The 24,694-nt window shown below is 36.9% G+C and overlaps 1 protein-coding gene across 4 annotated transcripts in view; it reads right to left on the minus strand.

Moving 5' to 3' along the window:
• The window catches only part of SLC12A7 (solute carrier family 12 member 7), a 69,829-nt gene that overhangs the window by 16,444 nt on the left and 28,691 nt on the right, over positions 1-24,694 (minus strand). For all 4 annotated transcript variants that reach the window (XM_063325663.1, XM_063325665.1, XM_063325664.1 and 1 more), the window contains exons 7-17: positions 24,240-24,481; positions 21,523-21,734; positions 16,436-16,603; positions 14,997-15,095; positions 14,230-14,287; positions 13,074-13,248; positions 9,704-9,822; positions 8,852-8,950; positions 6,518-6,637; positions 4,380-4,484; positions 1,939-2,107 (exon numbers count right to left, since the gene is read on the minus strand). In XM_063325663.1, coding sequence (XP_063181733.1) covers positions 1,939-2,107; positions 4,380-4,484; positions 6,518-6,637; positions 8,852-8,950; positions 9,704-9,822; positions 13,074-13,248; positions 14,230-14,287; positions 14,997-15,095; positions 16,436-16,603; positions 21,523-21,734; positions 24,240-24,481 — 1,566 coding nt within the window. The remainder of the gene's footprint in view (positions 1-1,938; positions 2,108-4,379; positions 4,485-6,517; positions 6,638-8,851; positions 8,951-9,703; positions 9,823-13,073; positions 13,249-14,229; positions 14,288-14,996; positions 15,096-16,435; positions 16,604-21,522; positions 21,735-24,239; positions 24,482-24,694) is intronic.

The raw sequence follows: 24,694 nt of genomic DNA on the forward strand, positions 1-24,694 counted from the left end.
AGCCTGTTTGAAAAGGTAACAAGTCTGCCACCGTGCAAACAGTATCTGCGAGGGCATATCAGTTTAAATAGATGCTTTTTCCTTTTTAAGAGACAGACAGGAGAAATCTTGATTTCCTGAAAATCTTCTAGAAACATTTTCTAGTTGAATTTTTCCAAAGCCAGCGAGGCCTCCAGATGTTCAAACTTTTACAATTCATCTTAATTTCCATTTTAAAAGCACCAGTTTCCCTAACCTTAACACCAGGCCTGACTTTCTAGAGAACCCGGAGAATAGCTCTCCCTTAAATTCATTCCTGTTGCACCTCAAAAATGTAGTTGACTTTAAGTTAAGCCAACTATAGGTAACATTTCAAATCCTCATGGGTAAGCAGTTCCTGTTTAAAGGTTTTTCTTTGGTTTATGTCAGAGGCCTGATTGTATTCTTGGTCTTGTTTTCTACTCACACGCGTTGATAACAACAGCTTAATAACAATCACTTTCACAATAGATCATTGCTAGACTTTTTCAGCCAGGTTTTCAAGCTGCTTGCTCTCTTGGAGCCTTTTCATGTGATAACAGCTAGGCCATCTGGCTTCATACTTTCTTATTTTAAAAACCACTAGGGACAAGACTGAATACCAAGAGGGATCAAAAAGAAAGCTGTAAGAAAAAGGGTAGTTAGCTTTAAATGCATTTCGATATCTCAAATGCTCATCTATTTTAGAGATACCAGGTCTGAAAAAAATCACAGGCATTTTTACACAGCTTTGAAGACAACCTGGATCAAAATATCAGACATTTCAACTGATACTCTTTTCAACGACATTGAAGATATTAACCAATTTTGGAAGATATAATGGCAATCATCCTACTTTTGGAGTAGAGTTTACAGTAGTTTTCTAAAGGCAACAGATTTTTCAATGGTATTCAATACAATACATGAAACATAGTATTTTCTAAAAACTTTTCCCCACTCTATAAAGTTAGGAGTAGGAAAGTGTGCATAGGTAAGCAAATTATCTGAGTTACACCAATACTGGATTAAACAAAAGTACACAAGTTGCTTAAGAGTAAACAAAAAGGGAAACTTGCTTTGCATTGGAAGTTCAAGCTGTACAAACAATGGATCTTCAGAAACTCACTCTATTAACGTCCCCTTTTCCTTCAGGGGACAACTTAAAATTAAGTTCAGGTATTTTCAAGGGCTTCCCACAAAAACATTTATGTGTTTCCAATCGGGTAGCACAGTCAAACACTGACAAGTTGCCAGGAAAAAACAGAAAGATTCCAGTTCAGTTCACTTGTGTTTGTAAGCACAGTTAGATGTCATCTTAAACTACATGACAACTTACCATTTTTTCCTACCTCATCCTACCTTCTCTGGAGATATGGGATAAACAGGAAAGAAAAACAAAAGATAAAGAAAGTAAGGGATCTCAAGAAGGATGCTGTTTAGAGTTAAGCAACAGAGTAGGATTCCAGCAAAGATGGCTCCTAATCCTAGGTCTGCTATGTATTTCTAGGACAACACAGAAAATATCATCGTGTATACATCCAGAGTATGAAATTATGCCAAACACATCTGCATTTGTTCGATAAATGTTAAAATTTCTGTTAAATAATTCCATTTTCTTTGTGAAGTAGTTCGTTAAAAAAAAAAAGTCTACCACTTGGCTTTTTCAAGAACATAAATTTGATTGTGAACCCAGGGCTCTAAATATCAAAAAAAAAAAAAAGAGTTAAGAAGTATCAGCGTTGTCTTATCCTATTAGGAAATTTTATAAAACATTTTGCCACATACACCAACCTGTTCTTTATATATAATCACTGATTGTGCTGATAAGTAAAAATTGATTCAATACTTTACAATAGTCTGTTATAATTCAAGATATGAGTTATCCAGATTCAATAGTTAAATACTAATGGAAGTTACAAGTGTTTGTAAGCTTTTACATACCTCTTCAGCTTTCTGAGTTTCTGTACTTTTATCCAAGTAGATTCCCTGAAGCACAGAGCCCACGATAGTCAGTCCTTTACCAGCCTTCAATTGAGAGGTGAAAGAAAGCAATCTAGGATGTTTCACCAACTGCTCACTATCCAAATTTAGCAAGACCAAAAGTTGAGGTCTGCCAAAAAAAAAAAAAAAGAAAAGTTAAACGCACACATATACATAAGCAAGAAAGAATTTGAAAATTAAAATTAAAGATTAATAAAATGCAGATTAAGTGTTTAATTCAATGGAAAATATTCACCTATCAAGCAAGTCAGTCATAATTTGCAATAGCAACAAGACTTTAGGTACAGAATTCCTACATGAGCCACCATACCATCATTCAGAAAAGCTACCTTAAAGAACAGTTTTACCAAGAAAATTATTGAATTAAAACTATCAGCCTTCCACGGTCATCTAGTGCAACTTGCTGCTTCAAGGGGGTAAGCACTGAATGCACACCAGATTGTTTACAGCTCCATCCAGTTGAAGATCTCCAGAGACAGAGATATTATCGCCTCTGGGTAATGGCTTCAATGCTTAATTACATCTTCTCTCTCTCTCAATTTGGTCATGTTCTCTCATTTTCCTACCATATACTGCTATGAAGAGTCTTGATTCCATCTTCTCAGTAGTCTTCTTAGGTATTGGATACTTACCAGTTAGTCATATCAGCTTTTAAGCTCCCCTTAAGCCTCCTCCAAGCTGAATAATCATTGCTCCCTCAGCCTCTCCCCACAGGAGATATGCTCCTGTGCCCCAACCATCATGTCAGTGGTCCCCTGCTGAACTCACTCCAGCTTATTGATGTCTTTCCTACATTAGGGTGCCCAAAACTGGATGAAATAATCTAGACATATTCTAGAGAGTGCTGAGCAAACAGGAATATTATTTTCCAATATATTTACTTCTCAATATACTAGCTATGCTCCCGTTGATGCAGTCCAACATGTCACTGACAAGGCACACTGTTGGCTTACTATCTACTGGGAACCACAGGTCCTTTTCACCAAAACAGGTTCCCAGCCTTGGGAATGTCTCAGCCCAGGTACTGGACTTGTCCTTCTGGATTTTCATGCTGTTCTTGTCAACCCATTGCTCTACCTGCATAGGTCCTTCCAGAAGGACAGTCATACCCTTAACTGTACTGATAGCACTCCAAATTCAGTTTCAGCTGCATACTTGATGAGGATGCGTTCTGATTCCTTTAATCAATACCCAACCTGATTACTTTTACCAAATCAACAGTTTATAGTTTTCCTGTCATTACTACAAATTCAAGAGAACGATGAAGAGCCAGAGCACACAACCCACCTCAAAACCAGCACAGTTTAAGACATAACAAGAAGGTCCAGTTCTAGCAACTACATTGTCACACTAGCAAGGTAACTCATCTGGAACCGAAGCGATATCAGACATTTAACAGGAGGGCTCTTAGTCAACACTACACTGCATTGTGTCTCTGAGATGCTGTGTTCCGACAGTTGGCTGTGGCTTGTGTATTCCATAGTAATTGCTTATGTGCATCAGTCCCATGACAAATGGTGTAATAATGTCATGACACCGAAGGGCAACAGAACATTGCATGTGCATGCACTCAGGGATACTTTAATTATAGTCACTGCTGTGTGATAGTATCACAAAATTACTGACAATTTCTTTTTGTCGTGTTCCACTGAACAGAGTTCTTCTGATTTGCATTACGTTCATCAGAAGTGACAGTGTGCAAATGTCCTTTTGTTTTTAAATGCTAAGTAATTTTTTGTGTTTGCTTTGAGAAAAATCAATAGTTTAACAAGTAAAAAGAATATATTGCAAAAATAGTAGCGGACATCTAACTCCATTACATACAAACGGACGCCAAATGTGAGATTTTTGTTTTAATGATATCTAAGCAATTTAGAAAGTGTTATGATTAAATGAACCTATATTAAAAAAATTGCCAAAAAGAAAATTTAAATAAATAACAGATCCTCTGTATATTTATACAATGTAATTTCAGGAGGAACATAGACAGAAGCACAAAAAAAACCCAACCACCATTATGGAATTGAAGCATTTCTTCTATAGAGACAGTGGGACTCAGTGATAACTGTTCATTTGAATCCAAAAATCTGTAAATAATTAAACAGTAAAATTCTTATGTACTTTCGAAAACTATAACAATACCACATGGATTTAAGTTTCAGTTAGTTTACCCATATTTCTAGCAAAATTGATTACTGGCTGACCATAACTCACAGTCTATTGCACTAAAATAATACTATTGCAACAACATCATTGCCATGCCCAAGTTAAAACATTATTTTAATTATGAATTTCACTTTGGCTATTAACTATACCAGCAGTATTTCCAATAGATTTACATATTTCAGGAATTGTGCGACCTTGGAAGGCATAGGGCTTACCTCCAGTTCTTGGTGTGAGGAGGACTGTCTTCAACACGAAGCAAAGCATAGCGAGCTGCATTAAGAGACAGTCCTCGGATTCCATCACCCCATTCTTTTTCCGCTCTTCAGGGTGCAGAAGAGATTCAATTAACAGGGTCCCATTTAGTTATACAAATTAAGTACATTTTCTCGTGTGAGAGATAAAGGGCATAAAAAGTTAACACTCTTTTTTGCATGAATGCATGAAAAAACTCATCTTGCAGATTTAAATCAAGAAGGAAGACTAACAAAGGTGTGAAGCAGTCTCAGGTACCTTCACGAGTACTATTTGGTAAGTATTTAATAATATTTATTATGGCCTATTTTATTTATACTTCAAAAGCTTTTTTGTAGTCATGAGAACTACTCAAGTGCCTTTTAAGCACTAGAATGAATAAGTGAGGGCTACTTAAAAGAAATTATTTTAAAGCAACAGAATGAATAAGACTTGACTTTGTATGGATTAGTGTGTTATATGTTCTCCCCCAACACCACACTACATACAGCTTTCTGCACTTCCTTTCTTTCCCAGCTTCTCTCCCAGATGAGCCTAAAGCTTTATCCACCCTCCTACCACTTTCAGTCTCCCTACATTTTCCATTCCTCTTTCTCCCAATACAAAGCTACGCTATAGACGAGGTGGCCAACCAAATAAGAAACAATGGTTAGGCTAACGCATTGTTTTCCTCTGTGGGGATTCTAATTAGCAAGGGATCCACCTCCCTTGCCCTCCCTCCTTCCCTCTTATTTCTACTCATGAATTCTCACTGAACTTTGTTACCTCTAGCCTTCTTTTGAAATTTAGATGAAATAAGCCAAATTGAATTCAAAAGCAATTAAAAACAACATGGCAATTAAAATGTACCCTGACAGGCAGCACAGTCACATAAGTTTCTTTTACTTAGTTATCCAAAAATTAAAATAAAAACTGAGGTTTTCTCCACACAGCAGTTTTTAGAATGCTTCAGGGTGAGTTTCTCCCCACTGCCAAATCAGCCCCTGCATTTGTAAAGGCAAGGAGAAGAGAAATTTCCACAAAAAAGAATCTCTTTGCACAGGGTAGATGTGCTGGCTACATGCCAACATTTGTAGAGCCTGTATATGAATCTAGATGTATGTGCATACTTACATACACACACAGAAGCAGAACTTTTATCATCTGATCCGACTTCCTGGCTAAAATAGGCAAATTAATTTCCTTACAATTAACCCAGTAAATGGAGCTGTTACAATCCAGGAAAGCATCTAATCTTGAAAGAGAGATATTAAAAGATGGAGAACCCAAAAGATGGAGCAGTTTATACCAGTTGATTCCCTTAAGACGTGTGCTTAACTCATCAAAACAACTGGCCTCGCTTCAATTTCCTGCTTGACAATTTTTCTTGACTATAATCTTTCAGCATTGGGTATCTTTCTTTAGAAAGGGAAAGTACACACACTACTGATCATAATCACCTCTAGTGTTTGGATATGTTGTTCAGTTGGGGATTTTTTTGGTTAGGTTTTGTTTTTTTATTGTTGGGTGAGGTTTTTTTTGGTGGTTTGTTTTTTGTTGTTTTTTTTGTTTGTTTGTTTGTTTATTTTTTTAAATGAACTCAGTACGCTCCTTAAGTCTCCTACTTGCACAGCATTTCTTACATGTGTGGCTCTGTATGTGCCCCTACAGTGCAAAGCATGTTGCAATTTAAAAATTATCTAAGCTTTCAGAAAACAGATAACTTCCAGTGGGTGCTCTGGATTGTTCAGTGTCATTCATTCTAAGAAGTGCTACAGTCAAGTGAATAATAAGGTAACAGATATGTAATATTTGCTACTTGATATTAAAAGGTGATGTTTCTGAGGTACCAAAACTTTACACCATAATCTGTGCTCAAATGAAAATTTCCCAGCCTTATTGGTTCTTATTTTGATCAGTTCTGTCTGTGGAGAATTTTGCAACAGAGCTTCCAGAGGAATTAGAACCTGAAAACTTACAGCCCTTAAAGAGATGGCATCTTACCTTGTTTCAAGGAATACTCTTAATTGTATTACTTCAGTTGTGTCTATTTTATACAGAAGTACTTTTTGCTGAACATTAAAGATATTAAATATAGAATAAATAAGATATATGGTCTTACCCTCTATATTCTATGTATTTGTATATACATCCTGCGATTAGCATGGCAATCAAAGCATAGTACCAAGAGCAAATGAACATCAAGGCAAGACATAAACTCATCCCCAGGAATGAGAGAGTCCTAAAAGAAATCATGTTTTTCCATTTTTTTAAATAGGCATGCAAACGTTCTACAAAGTCAATTTCTTATTTCCATTAACTTCCAGTAAGGCCTTCTTCAAAGGCCATTTCATAGCTACTATACAAATAAAAATACATTGTCCCAGTTTTAGTTTACAAAAAAAAGTTACATTCTAAACTTTTGCGTGACTTAAATTATACAGCTGAAGTAGATATTAACAATAGATATACTACCTTTGTCAGCTCTGAAACTCTATCAGTACCTCCAAGTAAGGTCTGTTTCAAAACACATTGGTATCACTCACTGTTAGATTTGCATTTAACCAAACTCAAACAATACTAAACAACATTACTTCCAGCAAAAATAGTTGATTAGTTTAAATAAGTGTGACTCATCTATTATATTCTCCACTTGCTATTGTGACCTGTCTCTTAGGCGAGAACACACATCAGTAGACAAGAATAGACAACAATCTTGCAAAGGCTATAAAGAAAGAATGACTGTGAACTGAAAAAGTTACAGAAGTATTTACAGATTAAAGTTTATACTTCTGGTTTGCCCACACTTATTTCAAGATAGGCCTAAGTCAGCTCAGAACTAGACAGTTCTGTGAATACTTTTAGTCACATACGACACCCCAGATTTCTTTTCACCTCATTTCCAAATTAGAGCTAGCTTTCACTGTATTGACAAAGAGCATCAGCAGACCCAACTTTCGTTTGGTAGCTTTAGTTTGCTTCTTTAGTACCATACAAGTATTTGAGTCCAAATGCATCCAGTTTTAAACCAAATAAATGCTTTTACCTGTTATGAGGACATGAATCTAAGTGTAATTTGTCTAAAAGAACAACTACTCTTTCATGCTTGACTTAGCCAACTTTACTAATGCAGCCAAACACTTTCACTCAAAAAAAAAAAATAAAGTCCCATCCCAGTTCTGGCCAAGCATTCTGATACCTGCTTTGGCTAGAAGTGATTACAAAGTCACACAGCGAGTCAGTTGGCTCCCTGATCTCTCTGGGAAAAATATAAAAAAAGAATTATTTCTAAATGGTTACTAATTCTGCTGCTGCCATGTCACAGCCCTTTGGGGTTTTTTTCCTCACTGTCATCCATCCCGTACCTCTTGCTACCATCCATCTTATCCACCTGCCTTAGCTTTTAAGCTACTTTGTACCTCCTACTATGCTTCTTCCACAATCAGATTATTCAGGGGAGGTGCAACAAAAAAGCCCCCAAAAGACAGCAACCCCCCGTTTTCCTTCATGTTGCAAATACTACTAGGTGTCTGCAGTGATAAAACTGGGAGACTGGCACTGATGTATTTGGAGGTTTAGGTGCCAAACTTGTAAGCACCTAGTGAGCATATTAAAAAAGATTTTTCAGAGCTGAAACTGTGATATTTCCTTTTCACTCAGTTCTTTAAAAGGAAAAGTAATAAGCAACTCTTACGTCCTAGAATCAGGCCGCCTTATCTCCTAAACGCTCTAGACTTCAAGGCGTTTCAGCATTAAGAATTTCTCAATACAATTAACTGGGTATGTATTTTTAACATGAGGTAAAAAAAAATAAAGAAGTTTCCCAATCTTGTCTGAAATATTTGGACTCTTCAGCCATTTAAAGAAAATAAACTAAACCAAAAAAAATCACACCCACACTTTCTGTATATTAGACCTTTATGACTTTGTCAAGTATCCACTTGTCTACTGCAGTTATCAAATGCAATGTCTAAAGCATGACAAATTTTCAAAACAGTAATATCACATCACTGAAAGAGCCAACTGATGTATATTAAATGAGATTTTTTTCCCTGTACAAGTTTTGGTTTTGTATTATTTTTTTTTGCATGAACTGTAGTGAAAAGTCTTATCAGCCTTCCTGAAGATTTTTTACCACTTCTCCTTATCTACATATAAGAGACATTTTATTTTTATCTTCATCTCACATATTCAGACCTCTTGGCTTATAAGCAATATTAAATGTCATCCTGTAGCCCCTTCCTAAATCCTCTACGTTAGCCACATTTTCATGATCACAGCTATTACTAGTCCTATTCCAAACACATGAAAACAAATGTCGCTGTTAGGATATTCAGAATCATCTAATAACTCATTTAAATCAGAAAGGAAATTTTTGTTCTATTTTGTAAGAACATCAACAATTTAAGACTGCATAATTAATTTTAACTCTTCTGAATGAAGGAATGTTCCCTACCAGTGGTAATACTTGAAACGAGGTCTCCAGTTGGGAGTCCGTAAAAGCGTCTGAACTGCACAAGCGAGATTTACAAACATATAGCACATAAGGAAGAACCTGTTATAAAAAAAAAGAGAGCATTTTCCAATAGGAAATTAGCTAGACAGATTTGCATTAAAAGGCTGAACACAATCCAAAGAGGCGTAAGAACTTGTATGCCATGTTCACAGTGTCCAACAGAACACAAGATGTACATTAAATTAATACTTGTAGAGTATTAGGCCTCAAAACATGGTATTAGCATCACATGGAGTCTCAAACAAAGATTTCAGAAAAAAAATGTAGCAAACAACTGATAATCAATAGATGTATCCCATCGGCTGGGACAGAGTTAGTTTTCTTCATAGCAGCTCATATGGTGCTCTGTTTGAGCAGCCTGGTCCAGTGGGAGGTGTCCCTGCCCATGGCAGGGGGGCTGGAACTAGATGATCTTTAAGGTCCCTTCCAATCCAAGCCCTTCTATGATTTTACATTATAGATTTGTAACCAAATCAGTGTTGATAACACAGGTATATTTACACTGTTTCTGAGCACTGCTTACACAGTATCGAGGCCTTCTCTGTTTTTCTTTCAACATTTTATTATTAGCATTCAAGAACTCTGTCCTGGAAAAGGTCTTTTGTGCCTAGAAATAAGTTCCAGACAAAACATTTTGTTGTTTCGTATCATCTCCAGGATCAAATAGGAATATAATTGTTAGAAGATGAAGTCTAGCATGTGTTATTTCAAAAAGAAAAACCATTACCTAGTTAATTTAAAAATAAAATTATATTTAACTTAAGAACACCAACACACCACATTCATACTTACATTGAAAGAATTGGTGCCACACTGTCCAATGAGGCTATCAAAATTCCTATTTCACAAATACCAGCAGTGAGGAGCAGAGCCCAAGTTGGTTCTCCATTTGCTTTTCCATGACCAAATACCTAGTTCAATTCAAGAAAACAGCAAGATTAGGGAAAGCTGTTCATCATACACTTATGAAATATGGTGCAGACTGCAAACTAACTCTAACTGGAACCAAAAATAGTCACTAATTACAAACGAAAATGAAGTAATCTATACTACAAAAAGCTACAAACAAAATTGCAAAACCACCCACTTCCAATAAGAAAAACATTTACTAAAATAAGCAATGACTATATAACATTAAAGTACTACTGCAGTTGCTGTTGAACTTAAGTAACTTCAAATCCACATGCATTGGGGATTTATGTTTAGTCTATAAAAAGCTAACATAGCTGAGGGCAGTATTTTTTTGTAACATACAGAATAGCCGTCAGCTCAGTACTTATAAGCAGGAATATTGATCTTTAAAGAGAACTTAGCTAAGCCCATGATCTTGCACAGAGCCCTACCAAAAATCATTTTGCATGTGGTAAAGAATTCTATCCAGCTATACTGGTGATAGATGGCAAAACGCCTCACCTGAAGTTCCAGTAGTATTTATTCTCCTCCATACAATTATAAAGGCTAAACCCTCACTCCCATGTGCCTTAATGCCTTCCTTTCAAAATGTCTAGGTTCTTCACTTCACTCATTCTCCTTACCGTCTCCCTAGCTTCTTGTATTCCATCAATCTTCCTTCTCCTGTATTAAAATGCCATTTTTTTCTGCTCATGTTTCAAGTATGTTGTTTTATTTCTTAAATATGTCATACTCTTGCCCCTGTATTAATCTCCTTGCATTCATTTCCTTGGTTTTCCACGCAGCTATATTACTCCAAAACTGCAAGCCCTTTTCAAGTCTCAAATCCCTCTTCAAACATCCTGCTTCTCCTGGATTCCCTTTCCTTCACTTCCCAAACCACGTAAATTTTTTTCTTCCGATTCTTCACTCCTTCCAAGTCTAACCCTGATAAGAGGGAATCATACTGTCACCTTCTCACCAAGTACCAAATTTTTTACTTCGGGCAAAAGTGAAATTTTTCATTTGTCTCTCTCAATACAACCCAGCATTTACAATTTATTGCATTACACCCCCTTCCCACTCACAAGTCAAACTCCATCATGATTCTGTCCCCGCACCCCAGCCTACCTAGTGTATTTACTTCCATTTACAGGTAGAGGTTTTGCAAGCCAGGGAACATGCCACTGCTCTCAACCGTAAAATAAAGCAGCAGCATGTCTGATACTCTTGTACATCCTCATCATCTTTCTCTAGCCCTGGTAGAAGAGATGCTCTTCTACCACACCAAGGGAATGATGATGTAACTTTCTCAATGAACAAGTTGCCAATACTGTAAGTGCCGAGCAGCTCACGCCAGCAGAATTGGAGATGCAGCAGTTGCGTTTCCTGCTAGCAGTAGCACTGCTGCAAGTACTGCTGGCAGAACATTCAGGCAGCAGAGGGGCTGCAGAAGTGGCAGCTGCTGTCTTTTTAACTCTTTTTAACTCCCACCAGCAATACTAGTATACATTTACGGTGACCATTCTCCCCTCCAGCCCAAGAGAAGAGAAGGACATAAGAGAAAATATCAAGGATCTAGCCCTACTGAGTCTAGGCACTAGCAGACAGACCAGGGAAGCAGCAGCAGCAGAATGGACCCAAGTGATTCAAGACTGAGGAAAAAAAAGCTGGCAACAGCATTATGATCTGCCTTTAAAAACAAAACTCAACACACAACAAAAAAAAACCCCACAACACACAGAAGAAAACCCACCCCCCCCCAAGCCACTAGCATTACCTCTTCCATTTTGCTTTGCTTCTCAGCTTTTCCAGCCATGTCCTCTAACCATGTACAATCCTTCCCCCTCTTCACAGAAGTGCTTTCCTCTCCTATTTCCCCATTACCACATATTCTGCACATCTCCCTCCTCCTCAGATGTTACACACACACACACACCCTCCAATCCCACTCGAATTCTCCAGCTAACCCATCACTTATAACAGTCTAAGCACATCCTAGCTGAGGAATTTTCTCCTCAATTCACACATCAATGCGTTCGCTCATTGTAGGCTTTCACCAAACTCACGAACTAAACCAAGCTGCTGTTCTATACATAGCCCTCACCGACAATGGATTATAGATATCTCTGAATAGAGTTTATTCACCAAGAGTAATAGCCCATTTTTAATATGATATACTACACCGACCTTAGATGCGAGACAGCATCTCGTGTGTATGTATTCCGTACTTTACCCAAACATAAGTTTCGTCATGTAATTTAGGTATCACAATCCCACAGAGATATATAGAAACAATCAAGTGTTCCAAATCATCCTCAGGACTCTCTCCACACAGAACAGCCTATTCTCCTAAATTCAGTCCTTCAGTGTCTGTGCTACCTGCAATTTCTTTCTGTGTTCTAATTTTGACAACTGTCCCCTAACTCTTTTCCCAAAATATTCACAGTTACTCAGAAATAATCCTGGTTCTTATACTTGAACCTGTTCTAGGTAGGTTATCATCGTGCTGTGCAACTGTTGGCTATTCTTGGCAATTTGAGGTAAGCTTTCAAACTCCAGACTTCACCTCAGAAATCACAGCGTTCTCTCTAGACACTATAATCTTTTGGAATTTTATTTCTTCATTTTTAACTCAGGTCTAGTTGTCTAGTTTTTACAGATGCAGCCCAGCAATTGTGTTAAAAGCAAGTGTTCTCTTTGCTTATGTTTGCCAGTTCCCTTACTGACTTCCTTTGAGAAAAATCTCATTTATTCTGAAAACATTCAGAAGTATGTCAGAAAAATCTTAATATTTGGAGTCATGGGATGGAATTCTATGGTGACATGTTACATCTTTATTGACTTCATTTACCTTAAAACAAAATGAATAAAAATTAGAATTGTATCTCTATGATACCAGAAGTCTCATGCAGTTCCATAGTGAGATTAAGTCAACTCTGTTCACATATACAAGTTGTAAACAAAGCCTGGAGTCAAGAAGTTCAGTTGTTAGCTGCTTCTCAGTTCATTTAATTCTATTTATAGAAGACTAGTATTCTCAGTTTTAAGCCACTAACTTTTATGTTTAAGAACAAAAATAATGAAATAGCATTGCGCAGAAATCCAAGTTCAAAGTTTGTCCTACAATAGCTTGATCTATTGCTTTACACAATTAGAACTGAGCACCAAATCTTTCTCTCACAGTTCTACAGGAATAGCAGAAATAACGCCTTATTTTTCTGTCACAATATAAGCCATATCTGAAGTACTGTAAAGAAAAAAGTCTCACTTGAATAAACGGTACAATCCCATCTCTTGCAATGGCCTGCAACAGACGGGGTGCACCAGTGAGACTCTGGAGACCAGCACCGCATGTTGAAAAGAACGAACCAATCACAATAACCCATGGAGAAGGCCAGGCCAGTGTACCAACCACTAGATTTCCATTCACGGCTTCTCCAAACCTTAGTGAGGGGAAAAAAAGAAAAAAAAAGGAAAAAAGTCAGTAAGAATTAAAATAACTTTTAGTATAGCTTCAACACCCACACTTCAATCTTGGACAACAGCACTTTTCAGCAACAAACACCATGTCACAGCATGCACTACAGGACTTCCCAACCAACCAATTTATCTTTATTCTGCTGTTTTAAAGAAAACGTATTATAATTGATTCGTTATAAATGCTGCCTCTAAGCAGACATGCAGCAGTCATCAGGATCTTGGCAAACGTTACAGAATGAACTGCTTCATCACTAAAAGCAAACTTGGGCATTAGAGAGAAATGGACACCAGCAAGGAAACAAATCTGAAACCTGACAACAGATTAATCTTGGCCAAGTCAACTTCTCCTAAGGGAGAAATCTATCAAAATCTGGAGGGTCTGTTCATGCTTATCTCCATTCCATTTATTCCCTTCACACTTCATGTGCCTCAAATATCCTCAGGATACTCACATGGGTGAAAACTGACATGACTCCTGACCTGCAACTGATTTTTTTTAAAAGCAAAAAATAGTCATACATCCAGTGGAAATTATAGGCCTGATGGTACATTGCAGTCTCTCTCATGAACTCTCCTTGTCTTGTAACTGTCAAAAATATTTTTCTGTCTTTGTTCCACAGAAGCTTCTTCTCTCAAAGTGCTAACACTCCCCTTACCACCACCCGTCAGCTCCAAAAATACTATTATTTTCTTTCTCAAGAACATTTTATTAGGGACAGTAGCATGTCAAACATTAATCTTATATTCTGCTTCTACTTCTTGAAGGGATGCAGCCTGATAACCTGACCCATTTCTGCAGCCATCTCAGTTTAACAGACAGACTTTCCCTCCAGTTTTAACCTAAGCAAAAGAAAAATTTCCCAAAAGAGCCATTAATAAGTCCTATTAATATAACCCATGATCATACATACTCCCTGTAAAATTAGAAGTTGAATATGACTTACTTATCTCTTAATATCACACCTTCTATACAGGCACCAAACAACACTATACAGGAGAGATCTATTACTGAGACTGAAGGAACATTACAGTATAAAAAAAAAAATCACATACATAGGGAGAAAACACGTAATTTTTCAGTTAGGGATGAAACGAAAGCATCCATGACAATGAAGTGGGGAGATGGGTAGTGATATTTGCTGTTTTGTGGTTGTTTGTTTCAACTCTTCCCTGCTACAGCTTTTTAGTTTATGTTCTCAACAACTGTATTTGATGCACAGTTGATCCGTAAAGTATTGGATGTAGCCCGTTCGTACATCATGCAACAGAACAGACATTTTCTCATACAATAAGCATTTGTGTCTTCTAAGTACTGAAGGACTAACGATTTCTGTTGCTGGTAGCTTGCTCTAACATTTTCACTTGTTACACCGCATATGACAACAAAGCAATCTGCCAAATGAAGCATGATGCTAAAAACCTCTACATCACTTAACTATAACCATCAATTACATCTTGGAATTTGAAGCACAAATAGAATATACAAAAATATTTACACATACTAGTAAAGTTTGATATTTTAAAATAAGATTTATAGATAGTATTTATATTTTAGACAATTATTAAATATCTCTTTTCAGTTTGATTTCACTCATTTTATACTCAGGCAACTCTAATGACTTCTCAACGGAAAAAAAAAAAAAACCGACTACACTGTTATACCTGCAGAATGCATCCTGGAAAAAAAAAAAAGTCACAGCATAAAGGATACAAATAAAAGACGTAGTTGAAATAGCCAAAATTGTTCCAGTAGGAATAGATTTCTGAGCATCCTTAAGATCTCCAGACCTGTTTGAACCCGCCATAATGCCTTAGAAAGAGACCAATTATTATGTCAAAAACAATTAACACTAGCTTCCTGTAAATATCTCATAGATTAGAAACATTTAACTTTAAGCCTGATTTAACACATCATTACCAATGGAGCAGGCTACAGAAGCGTATTGTAATCCTGCACAAATCATCAATTTATACCTTAATTTTGTTCAGAAATTTGTGTTACTACTCATTGTTGATTGAAAAATTACAGAAAGCTCAGGAAAGACACTGATAAAAATTGAGGAAGCTGTTTTTCAAATATAACTTCAGAATACATTTTAAAATGGGGAAATATACAGGAGTAGCAAGATGTTGGGGATGGATGTTATAAACTAATGGGGATTTAGCAATTTTAGCCAGTGTGACCAAATGCATTAACTTTCTACTAAACAGACCATACATAATGAGATATGCAAAAGCAAATCAATAAGCTAAGTAATAAAAAAAATATATAAACAAAAAAGAAAGGAGAAGGCAGAAGTACAAGAAGGATATTTAGGAAACCACATGTATGCATCCCTGTTTGAATCTAACAAGAGAAAATACATTTTCTAGCACATACTGTGACAGAAGGGAAAAAGTCATACAATAACTGACTAATTCTACCATCTTTGACTACTGTTGGAGGCAAAAAAACCAAACGTGGAAGGTAATATCAAGTCATTCCAGTGCAAAAGCATGAAACTGTAATCACAGACTCGGATATGATGAGATAAGAGAGCCTGGAGTAGAGAAACGGGAACAGTGGAGGACTAGAATACGAAGAGACATCTCCACCTGGTATTCTACTAGCAAACACAGCTGCAACTTCGTGTCAGAGTTATGTTTTGTTACTTGATATTACAATTGCTTGAGCTGGGACTTTTGAAGAAAAATGTTTCTTGTTATTTCAGTCAAATGTGACCTGAAGAAAATAATATAGAGCTAATCTAGCCTTTCAACTTAACAAAAAGTCTCTACTAATTACAGCTGCAAAAAATTATTGGACGTTTAAACAAGTCACAGGCAGCTCACGGCTTGAATCCTGAAACAGTCATCTTAATTCTCAACTGCTCCCTCATACATTTGAGGATTAAAATATTACAAAGGTACACACCTTATTTTGAATAAGCATTTAGTAACACATGGAGCTTTTGTCTTCTTTCCAGACATAGAAAATAGCACTTAAACTGATTCCTTGTTTAAGTCCTAATGCCCCTTAAAATGACCAGCCACCAGCTATATCTCTCTAGCACCAGAAATATGACGTGTTTTCAATAAGCATTCACACACAAAAAATAATCTTTTTTCAGCTATAAGTACACATCCTCACTCAAAAATAGTTGTATCTACCTGTCACAGATGGGAAATAAATCCCTACAAGCATTGTGAAATAGGTCATGATGTCTGTAAAAACGTAAGGTAGTCCACCCATTTTAGTCTCTTCTGATCCGGCAACTGATGGTTGATCTTTTTTCTCAACTATTGATCCTTTTTCTGAATAAGTACTCCACAGATTATCTAAAAGGGGGAAAAAACCAAGAGCCAGTGTCATCTCTGTTTCAGGATATTAAGCAGCGAGAATCTTATGATTCAGATAGCTTTTCTTACACAAATATCATGATGTTTACCAACATTTCCTTATAAATCCAACAAGACAGCAGCAATACAATCGATACCAATTGTAACTGGTGGACATCTGCGTTGTATGCCAGGAGAAATGCAGTATGGGATTTGTCATACAAGATTTCCTCTTCCATTCTCTTCCCACCTGGAATACTGCATCCAGCTCTGGAGCCAGCCCCCAACATAAGAAGGATATAGATCTGTTGGAGCAAGTCCAGAGGAGACCCACAAAGACATTCAGAGGGCTGGAGCACCTCTCCTATGAGGACAGGCTGGGAGAGTTGGGGTTGTTCAGCCTGCAGAAGAGAAGACTCTGGGGAGACCATAAAGCAGCTTTCCAGTATTTAAAGGGGGCCTACAAGAAAGCTGGTGAGGGACTCTATCAGGGAGCATAGTGATAGGATTAGGGGTAATGGTTTTAAACTGAAAGAGAGGATATTTAGCTTAGATATTAGAAAGAAATTCTTTACTGTGAGGGTGGCGAGACACTGTATGAGGCTACCCAGATAAGTTGTGGATGCCCCATCCCTGGAAGTGTTCAAGGCCAGGTTGGATGGGGTGCTTTGAGTAACCTGGTCTAGTGGAAGGTGTCCCTGCCCATGGCAAGGGGGCTGGAACTAGAGGATCTTTAATGTCTCTTCCAACTCTAACCATTCTGTGATTAAAAAAAAAAAAAGACTTAGTCATAGAATAAAACTAAAATATATTTGTAGAATGCCCTTTTACATTGCACAGACATATGGATGTATTGTTAAAAAAACAAGGGAACTATCTCTGGGTTCAGAAAATTTTTAACATATATTCATATTTCTTGTTCTTATATTCTGAGGAGCAGGTCAAAATAGAAATCCTACTTAGCAGTAACTTGAGTTCTTTGAGGCCTGCTGTAAAGAATAACCCTGGACAACAGTTCAGGACTCAGCTGTTCATGACAAAGGTATTCCATACAGTGACAATAAGCAGAGTAACCAGACTCCAGAAGAGAACTGATAAGCAAAAAAAAAAAAAAAAAACCACCAAAAAACCAGTAGAATGTGCCTCAAACTCCCCAACAAACTAAGGATGCTTGTTCTATGAAAATTGACAGGTCGAAGAATCAGTAGCTTTGTGAGAGCTTACATTTGTAGAAACACTGGTTGTGCCCCTTGACAAGACGATGAGAACATTCAACACTGATTCTTATTTTAAAATGAGACAAGTTGTCTTGTCCCATGTGGGGAAACAAAGTAAATACTCTCCCACTCTGTCAAAGAGACAAAGGATTTTACACCACAGAAGTAAACAATTCCCATGCACTGCCAGGTTAATGGATCTGTTAGCCAGTTTTCAGCCATCCAGTACAACTTAAGGGAATTAAGGACAGTATTCTAAGCCTTCACAACAGCAAAAGATTACCTTGAGCACAATAAGAGATTGAATCTGAATCTCTGTAAGTGGGCAAAGATAGGCTACTCATATCCAGATTTGTAACAGAAATCTTACAATCTGTAAGCATATACGGAAGCGTGCATGAGAAACATAAGAGACAGTAGAACAACGATTAAAAAGAAAGTATTAATTGCTACAGAATGGTATGTGTTTTAGTTCATTCAAATGAAGACAAATACCAAACTGGCCTAGAGAATGCTGAAGACATACAAAAAAAAAGCATAAAAGAAACAAGAGTTGCAAATTTCAGGAATTTTAGCAACGATTTGAGAAGTGACATGAAACAAGGCAAGATCTCCAAATTAGCATCCAATCCCTATGGAGCATAAAAAGAGTCCAAAAATCAATTCATCATTGCCAAAAGCACTAAATACTTAATGAGGACTCAATAGCCTGTGTCCTTTTTCAGTATGACACAGAAGTGACAGTGTCCTGAGCACTACAATGCATATAGCTCTACTTGTGGAAGCGTGCACTCCAGCAGGAGCGGGTAAAATCAGCTTTGAGAGTTTGTAAAATAGAAATCACCTTCCCCTTTTGTAAGATGTCACACATAGCTTTGTTACACTAGTTTCCGAAGTTCATTTTCCCAAAAGTGATAATCCAAGTGGACTTGAAAGTTAGGGTGAGGAAAAAGGGTCACTTTTCAGAAGAGTCCAGACATTTGTGAGGAGGTAGGTTCTCCTTTTAGGACCATTCATGAGTTGCTGAGGTTCCTCTAGCAACATTTAGGGACACATATACAAGATCTGATAAAACTTACCTACCCCAACAACATGCTACCATGGAGCAGAATGATGTCAATGAAAGCTGCTTCCAGAATTATTTCATTGCTGTCAGGGCCACAGTCATGAGCAGGTTTGGTCAGCTATTTGTAGAATGATTTATTATCGTTATGCACCTTCCATTATTATTGGTCTAAGAGATGCATACGTACTGTATGTAAGTACCCACTAAATGGTGTGAGGATTTAGCACACACTTCCTGAGACACCCAGGAATGATATCTGAGTATTCCCAGTCACAGCTCAAGAGACTTAGATGTGCAGAGTCTGCAGTAGCAAAGTCTTCACACAAAACAGAACATACGGCACCAGTGGAGAACAACCCTCTTTGAGAAATCGTTGCCAGTCAAGTTCAAGTTTACATCAGATATCCGAACATGTGCTCATACTCAGCAAGCAGGACAGGTGATCCACTTAATTTAGTCTTAACATTACGTGACGCTAGGATAGTGAAATGCACTTTTATACAGTAGTGCTAGTTCAAAGAAATGTTAATCAGCAAACAGAACCAGAGCACATTTTTCCAAAAGCAAAAAATTAGTACTCAGGCTGAACCTCCAAGAATACAGAAAGACCTGTGGTGATCATTATGAGTTTACCTGAAATCATATTGCTATCCAAGGACTGAAACATGACAAACATGAGGCCAACTTAAAGAGAGTTTCAAAGAGATCAGAAAACTAAAGGCTCACAAATAGCACCTGCACATAGTTGATAGCAACATTAGTAATGGAGAGAATTAGTAGACACACGGGTGTTATCTTTTGAGTTCTGACAAAACCAGCATCTGTCCGTGGTTTCTTCTTGAGTTTCGAGGAACTGGGGAAGTCTCAGCATAGCTTTTGTAAGAGAAAGTTGTCAGAAGTATTCAAGGTCCTTGAAGGGAACAAACAAAGGCAATCCGCCTAATTCAGTCACCTGGATTTCTCATGTTTTTGAGAGATTCCTCACCCAAGGGATCTAGAGTAGCCACAGGATAAGAGGAAAACTCCTCACATGTACAAAAAATGGTTCAAAGACAGAAAGCAACAGGTAAGAGTAAGCGTAAATACAGTTTTATAATATAGGAAAGCCATCAGTCAGTTCCACAAGAATCAGTGACAGGATGTAACCAGTGCTTTCCAGCACAGTCGTACAGCCTGGAAAAAGGAGCTAGTAGCTAGATGAGAAAGATGAGAAAGCTTACTGGCAATACTTAATTATCAAAGTTGAAGAAGCAAAACTGACTGCAAATAGCTACAGAAAAGCCATATCAGACTGACTGACTGAACAGAATGCAATTGATGAAATTCACTATAAGGAAGCATCAAGCAATGGACACCAGAATGTGTATCCCTCACGCTGAGCTTTCAGCGGACTCTCAATGGTTGTTAGACATTTTAGCACTATGTGACAGTAGAATAGTTAAATGTACTTTTAGTGCTAGTAGTGCTAGTTCAAACAGACGTATTAATCAGTGAACAGAACCAAAGCCCATTTTTCCAAAGGGAATATTATTACTCAGCCTGAAACCTCCAAAACCAAAGCAGCAGTGTAAAGCTTACACTGTAGCAAAAAATTAGAATGTACAGTTGTCTTCTGAGCTGGGGCAGGAAATGTAAAAATACTCAGGAAAAAAAATGTAGATATGCATGTGGTAAATTATAAAATGCATTGAACAAACACTAAGTCACATTTCTTGTAACAAACATTTCAATCAAAGAAAATTTCATTTTTCATTGAGGAAATTAAGTGTGGTTTTTTTAAATCATACAAATTTATATTCAGAGAAGCCTATGCTTCATCTAGTATCTTTTTATGTATTTGTACACTTTATATTTGATATTTTAAACTGAATTACTATGGTAGTAGTGATTGCCTAGTGTCCCTATGTAGAGTTGCATATTCACATAAATCAAATTTTATTTTAAGGGGAAGCAGGGGAGAGGTATCAGAACATCCATTTCATACCTGGAAGCATTATTTGTTTGTATACAATACAATCCACTGCATGCTCAAAATGAATCTTATGACCCAATGCACTTGTAATCCCAAGCTCCCACAACTATACAGGAATGTAAACAGAAGAAAACCTATACACTTCATAGAACATCTCCTGTCCAAATGCTAGACTGGAAGCTAGAAAGACTGCTTTTCTCCAAACCCATCACTAATTGCTATGTCATATTGGACAAGCCACAGGACTTCATTCCTCAATGCACCACCTGTAAATTGGAAATAAGTTCTCCTTCAGGAGTGTTTGAGAATGTATTAATGAACAGCTTATTGAAATAAATGTATTCGGCATACAAAAGAGCTACACATTTTGGAAAAAAACAGCTGTGATAAACATTTTCCTATTTTATTTTTTTTTGTTGGAACAACGGGTTTTGAAAGAGTGCCTATAAAACTCCAATGACCCATGAAGTAAAGAGTTTGATACAAAGCTTCTAAAACAAGATGGAAACTTCATAGGAAGAAACATGCTCTAAGTAGCAATCTTTCACACAAACAGATAAGAAGTAAAAGAACAGCGACAGACTAGACCATTATATTACTGAATAGCTACAGGCCAAGTTAATAGCGTCCAAAAATTTTTAAGTCACTGTGCTTTCCAACTTACCAGTTAGGACTCCACTCATTATTCCTGGAATCCCTTGAATTTCTGTTACGTTATTGAGACTAAAGTAGTCATCGCATGTAGCATTAAGCAAAGAACTATCACAGAACAGGCGCCACAAAGTTGTAGTCTTTGTTTCATTATTGCTTTCAGTAAATTTGGCACAGACATCAAAGCTGCGTTTTGACAATGTACGGTTTCCAAGGAGACAGATACTATAAACAAACAAAAAAACACAACAAAATCATGGTGATCCTTCAATACAGTGTTGTGCATTAAACTGTTTTTTGTCCATTAGACTTCTTCAGAAACCCATTACTTCTAGTACCTATCTTATGGTCTACACTACATCTACTAAAACAGTATAGAGCCTCTGCATAAAGAGCTATCATCAATAATCTTTAAAACACTAATCAAACATTTCTACTTTAAGCTATTAATAGCTATTTTGCATTCTGATTTGTTCTTTGGAAAATGCAGTCAACTGAAGCAGCTGCGCCACTAAATAACAGAGTTTGTGATTCGTTCGGTCCTACAAGAGAGGAGTGAAATTAAGTAATAGTTAATGTAACGATAAGCCTGACCAAGAAAATACAAAAGTAAGATTAAGCAAGTATGTCGTGCCCTTTTCTAGCAAATAAATATTTCAGATGGCCCTCAAAAACATTAAAATCTAAGAGGTAGGAAATGAGCCAGGAGGGTTAAACAGCAAAATTTAAAAACATTGATGGGAGTACAAATTAAAGAATCACATGGCAGGAAGCAATTAAAACACTCAGAAACAAAAGAAAATGAGAAAACTCAGAATAGTCTGCAAAAAAAGCAAATTCCTAACAGCAAAAACTATTAAGGATCTAGGAAAGTTTCTTTGGTAAGCTACACAAGAGATGTTTAGGAGACATCTATTCCAGGCTTGCTAAATAATGAAGTGATATATAGTATAGTATCTACAAAGACGAAAGACAGAACATGAAATAAAACATTTGTGTTCGGCAGATAAGTCAAAGAACACTTAGCACCCATCTAATACATCTGAAGGAGCTCAGTTAAGCTGATAACAAAGAGTAAAAACATACCATTTTGGCATTAGAACAAGTATACTAAGCCAAGTAGAATATTGACCTAGCGCAATATCCCATTTCTGACAGGAATTAAGAATAGATGCCTCAAGAAGAGTACAGTACACCAGTACAGCTTCAGGGTATGGCATCACATGGAAATCAAGCAGACTTAACAGAAAGCTTCTGTGAGAAAGATCATCTTGCCACTTGCCTTGCTTATTTTCCTTTTTAATTGCTATTGATTTGGTGACCCTATAGCAGCAGGGTGAATTGACTCAACTCACGGAAACTTCTTCCGGTTTGATCCAACTGGGAGATGAGGTAAATTATTTTACCACCTATACAATGGCCAAAGCTAATACAGGTTAGTGATGTCAACTCAACTAACCAGATAAGTGGAAGCTGGTTTTTTTGGTCACCAGTTTACCACCAGATCAGCTTTGCCATAATATAAAACCACACTTGAATTTCCCATTTTGAGACAGATGGGCAAAAATCTGAACGACTACATTTATTTTAAGATAATCCTTCTCCCTCCCCACCCCTGCCCAAGCAATAATATATCAAAGTAGTAGCTATAGACAAGGCTTCCAGAAACTTGGTAATAAATCTTACCTGTCCTACATATACAGATAAACCCTCTTTTACCTATATAGGTGACTGAATGATTTAAGTATTTCCCTACTAGAAGTTACGGTTTCTTAGAAAATCAAGTTTTCTTCAGAAATGTCAATTTTGAACACACTATATTTTTTCAATAGAGAACTTGATACCATTTTACAGTACACTCCACGAATACTGCTTTAATGTTCAGTTTGTAATGCAACCATCCACACACTTCTAAGTACTATAGTATCTGTAACAGTCACACAGTAAAGGATAACTTTGGTCCTGCATAACAGATGGCGCTTCACAGCGGAACAGTCTGCTAACTTTTGTTCACCTGTTAAGTAGTATCATTTTGTTTTCTCTCCAAACAGAAAGAGATACACAAAAATACAACTCACATGCTGATAACTGGACACTGGACAAAGGAAATAATTATTAGTGAGCTAGGAAAGGCACAAGCCAAAGATGTCGAGAAGCCTCTCATGTGTGACAAAAATTAAATTTAATTTTTGTCAACAAGAAGGTAGAAAGCCTTCACAAATACTTGTAAATTTAACACTGCAGTGTCTCAATTTTGAGTGGGGAGAAATGGAAGTTTCAAAAATTTCCTCATGACAAAGAAATTTTGAAAGTATGTTTCTGTCATAACCATGGATCATAGCTAGAATGTTTTCTTGAAGTTTTTACTTTATTCTATAGGTTTTTAGTTTGATTCTTTACCTAAAGCAGCTCTATTTACTGTCAGCAAAACTCATCTTCCTGTTCTTTAGGTGTGGATAGAATAACACCCAGTAATTTTAAGTACCAAAGAACATCTTCCAGAGTATCATGTCTTATCAACAATGAAAGATTCAGATAGATAACTCAGAATAACAAATGAGCACATAATTGCCTAAAACACATAAAACTTACTATTGAAGCCAAAGTGCTTGTATTTTGAAGTTTATCTTAAAACATTAAATGGTTACAGTAGTTATTCCCTCCCCCCAGTTTGTTTTTTGGGTTTTTTTTATTTAAAAAACCCACAGTACTTTAAGATATTGCACTTACGGAAAGTCAGGTGGGTCAAAAGCAGTCTTAACAACTCCAGCATATATGGCAATGATGGAAAGAATCACACAGGCAAGGAAGACCAATGCAAGTTTGTTGACATACTTTACTCCCACGAAAACTACTATGGCCATCAGAGTGATAATACATGTTCCATAAACTCTCATGTTGTTCAGCATAGCCTCTGTTTCTTCACCAACCTCTTCTGCTTTAAATATAGCAGCACTTGGAGAAATGTAGGTCTGCAAAAGATATGGCAAACTATCATATACGTAATAACATTTTATTAATAAATCATTTACTTGAACTTCAAAAACTAATCTTCTATTACACTATCAGTTTTATTCTCACAAAAGAGTTCAACCAGAATACATAGGCATTTTGAAAGCATAGAGATAAAAGGAAGGAGGCGGCAGGGATGACCAGAAACGAGTTTTGAGAATGAGGTACTGCTT

Source organism: Chroicocephalus ridibundus, chromosome 2, assembly GCF_963924245.1.
Source record: "Chroicocephalus ridibundus chromosome 2, bChrRid1.1, whole genome shotgun sequence".
NCBI classification, from domain to species: Eukaryota; Metazoa; Chordata; class Aves; order Charadriiformes; family Laridae; genus Chroicocephalus; species Chroicocephalus ridibundus.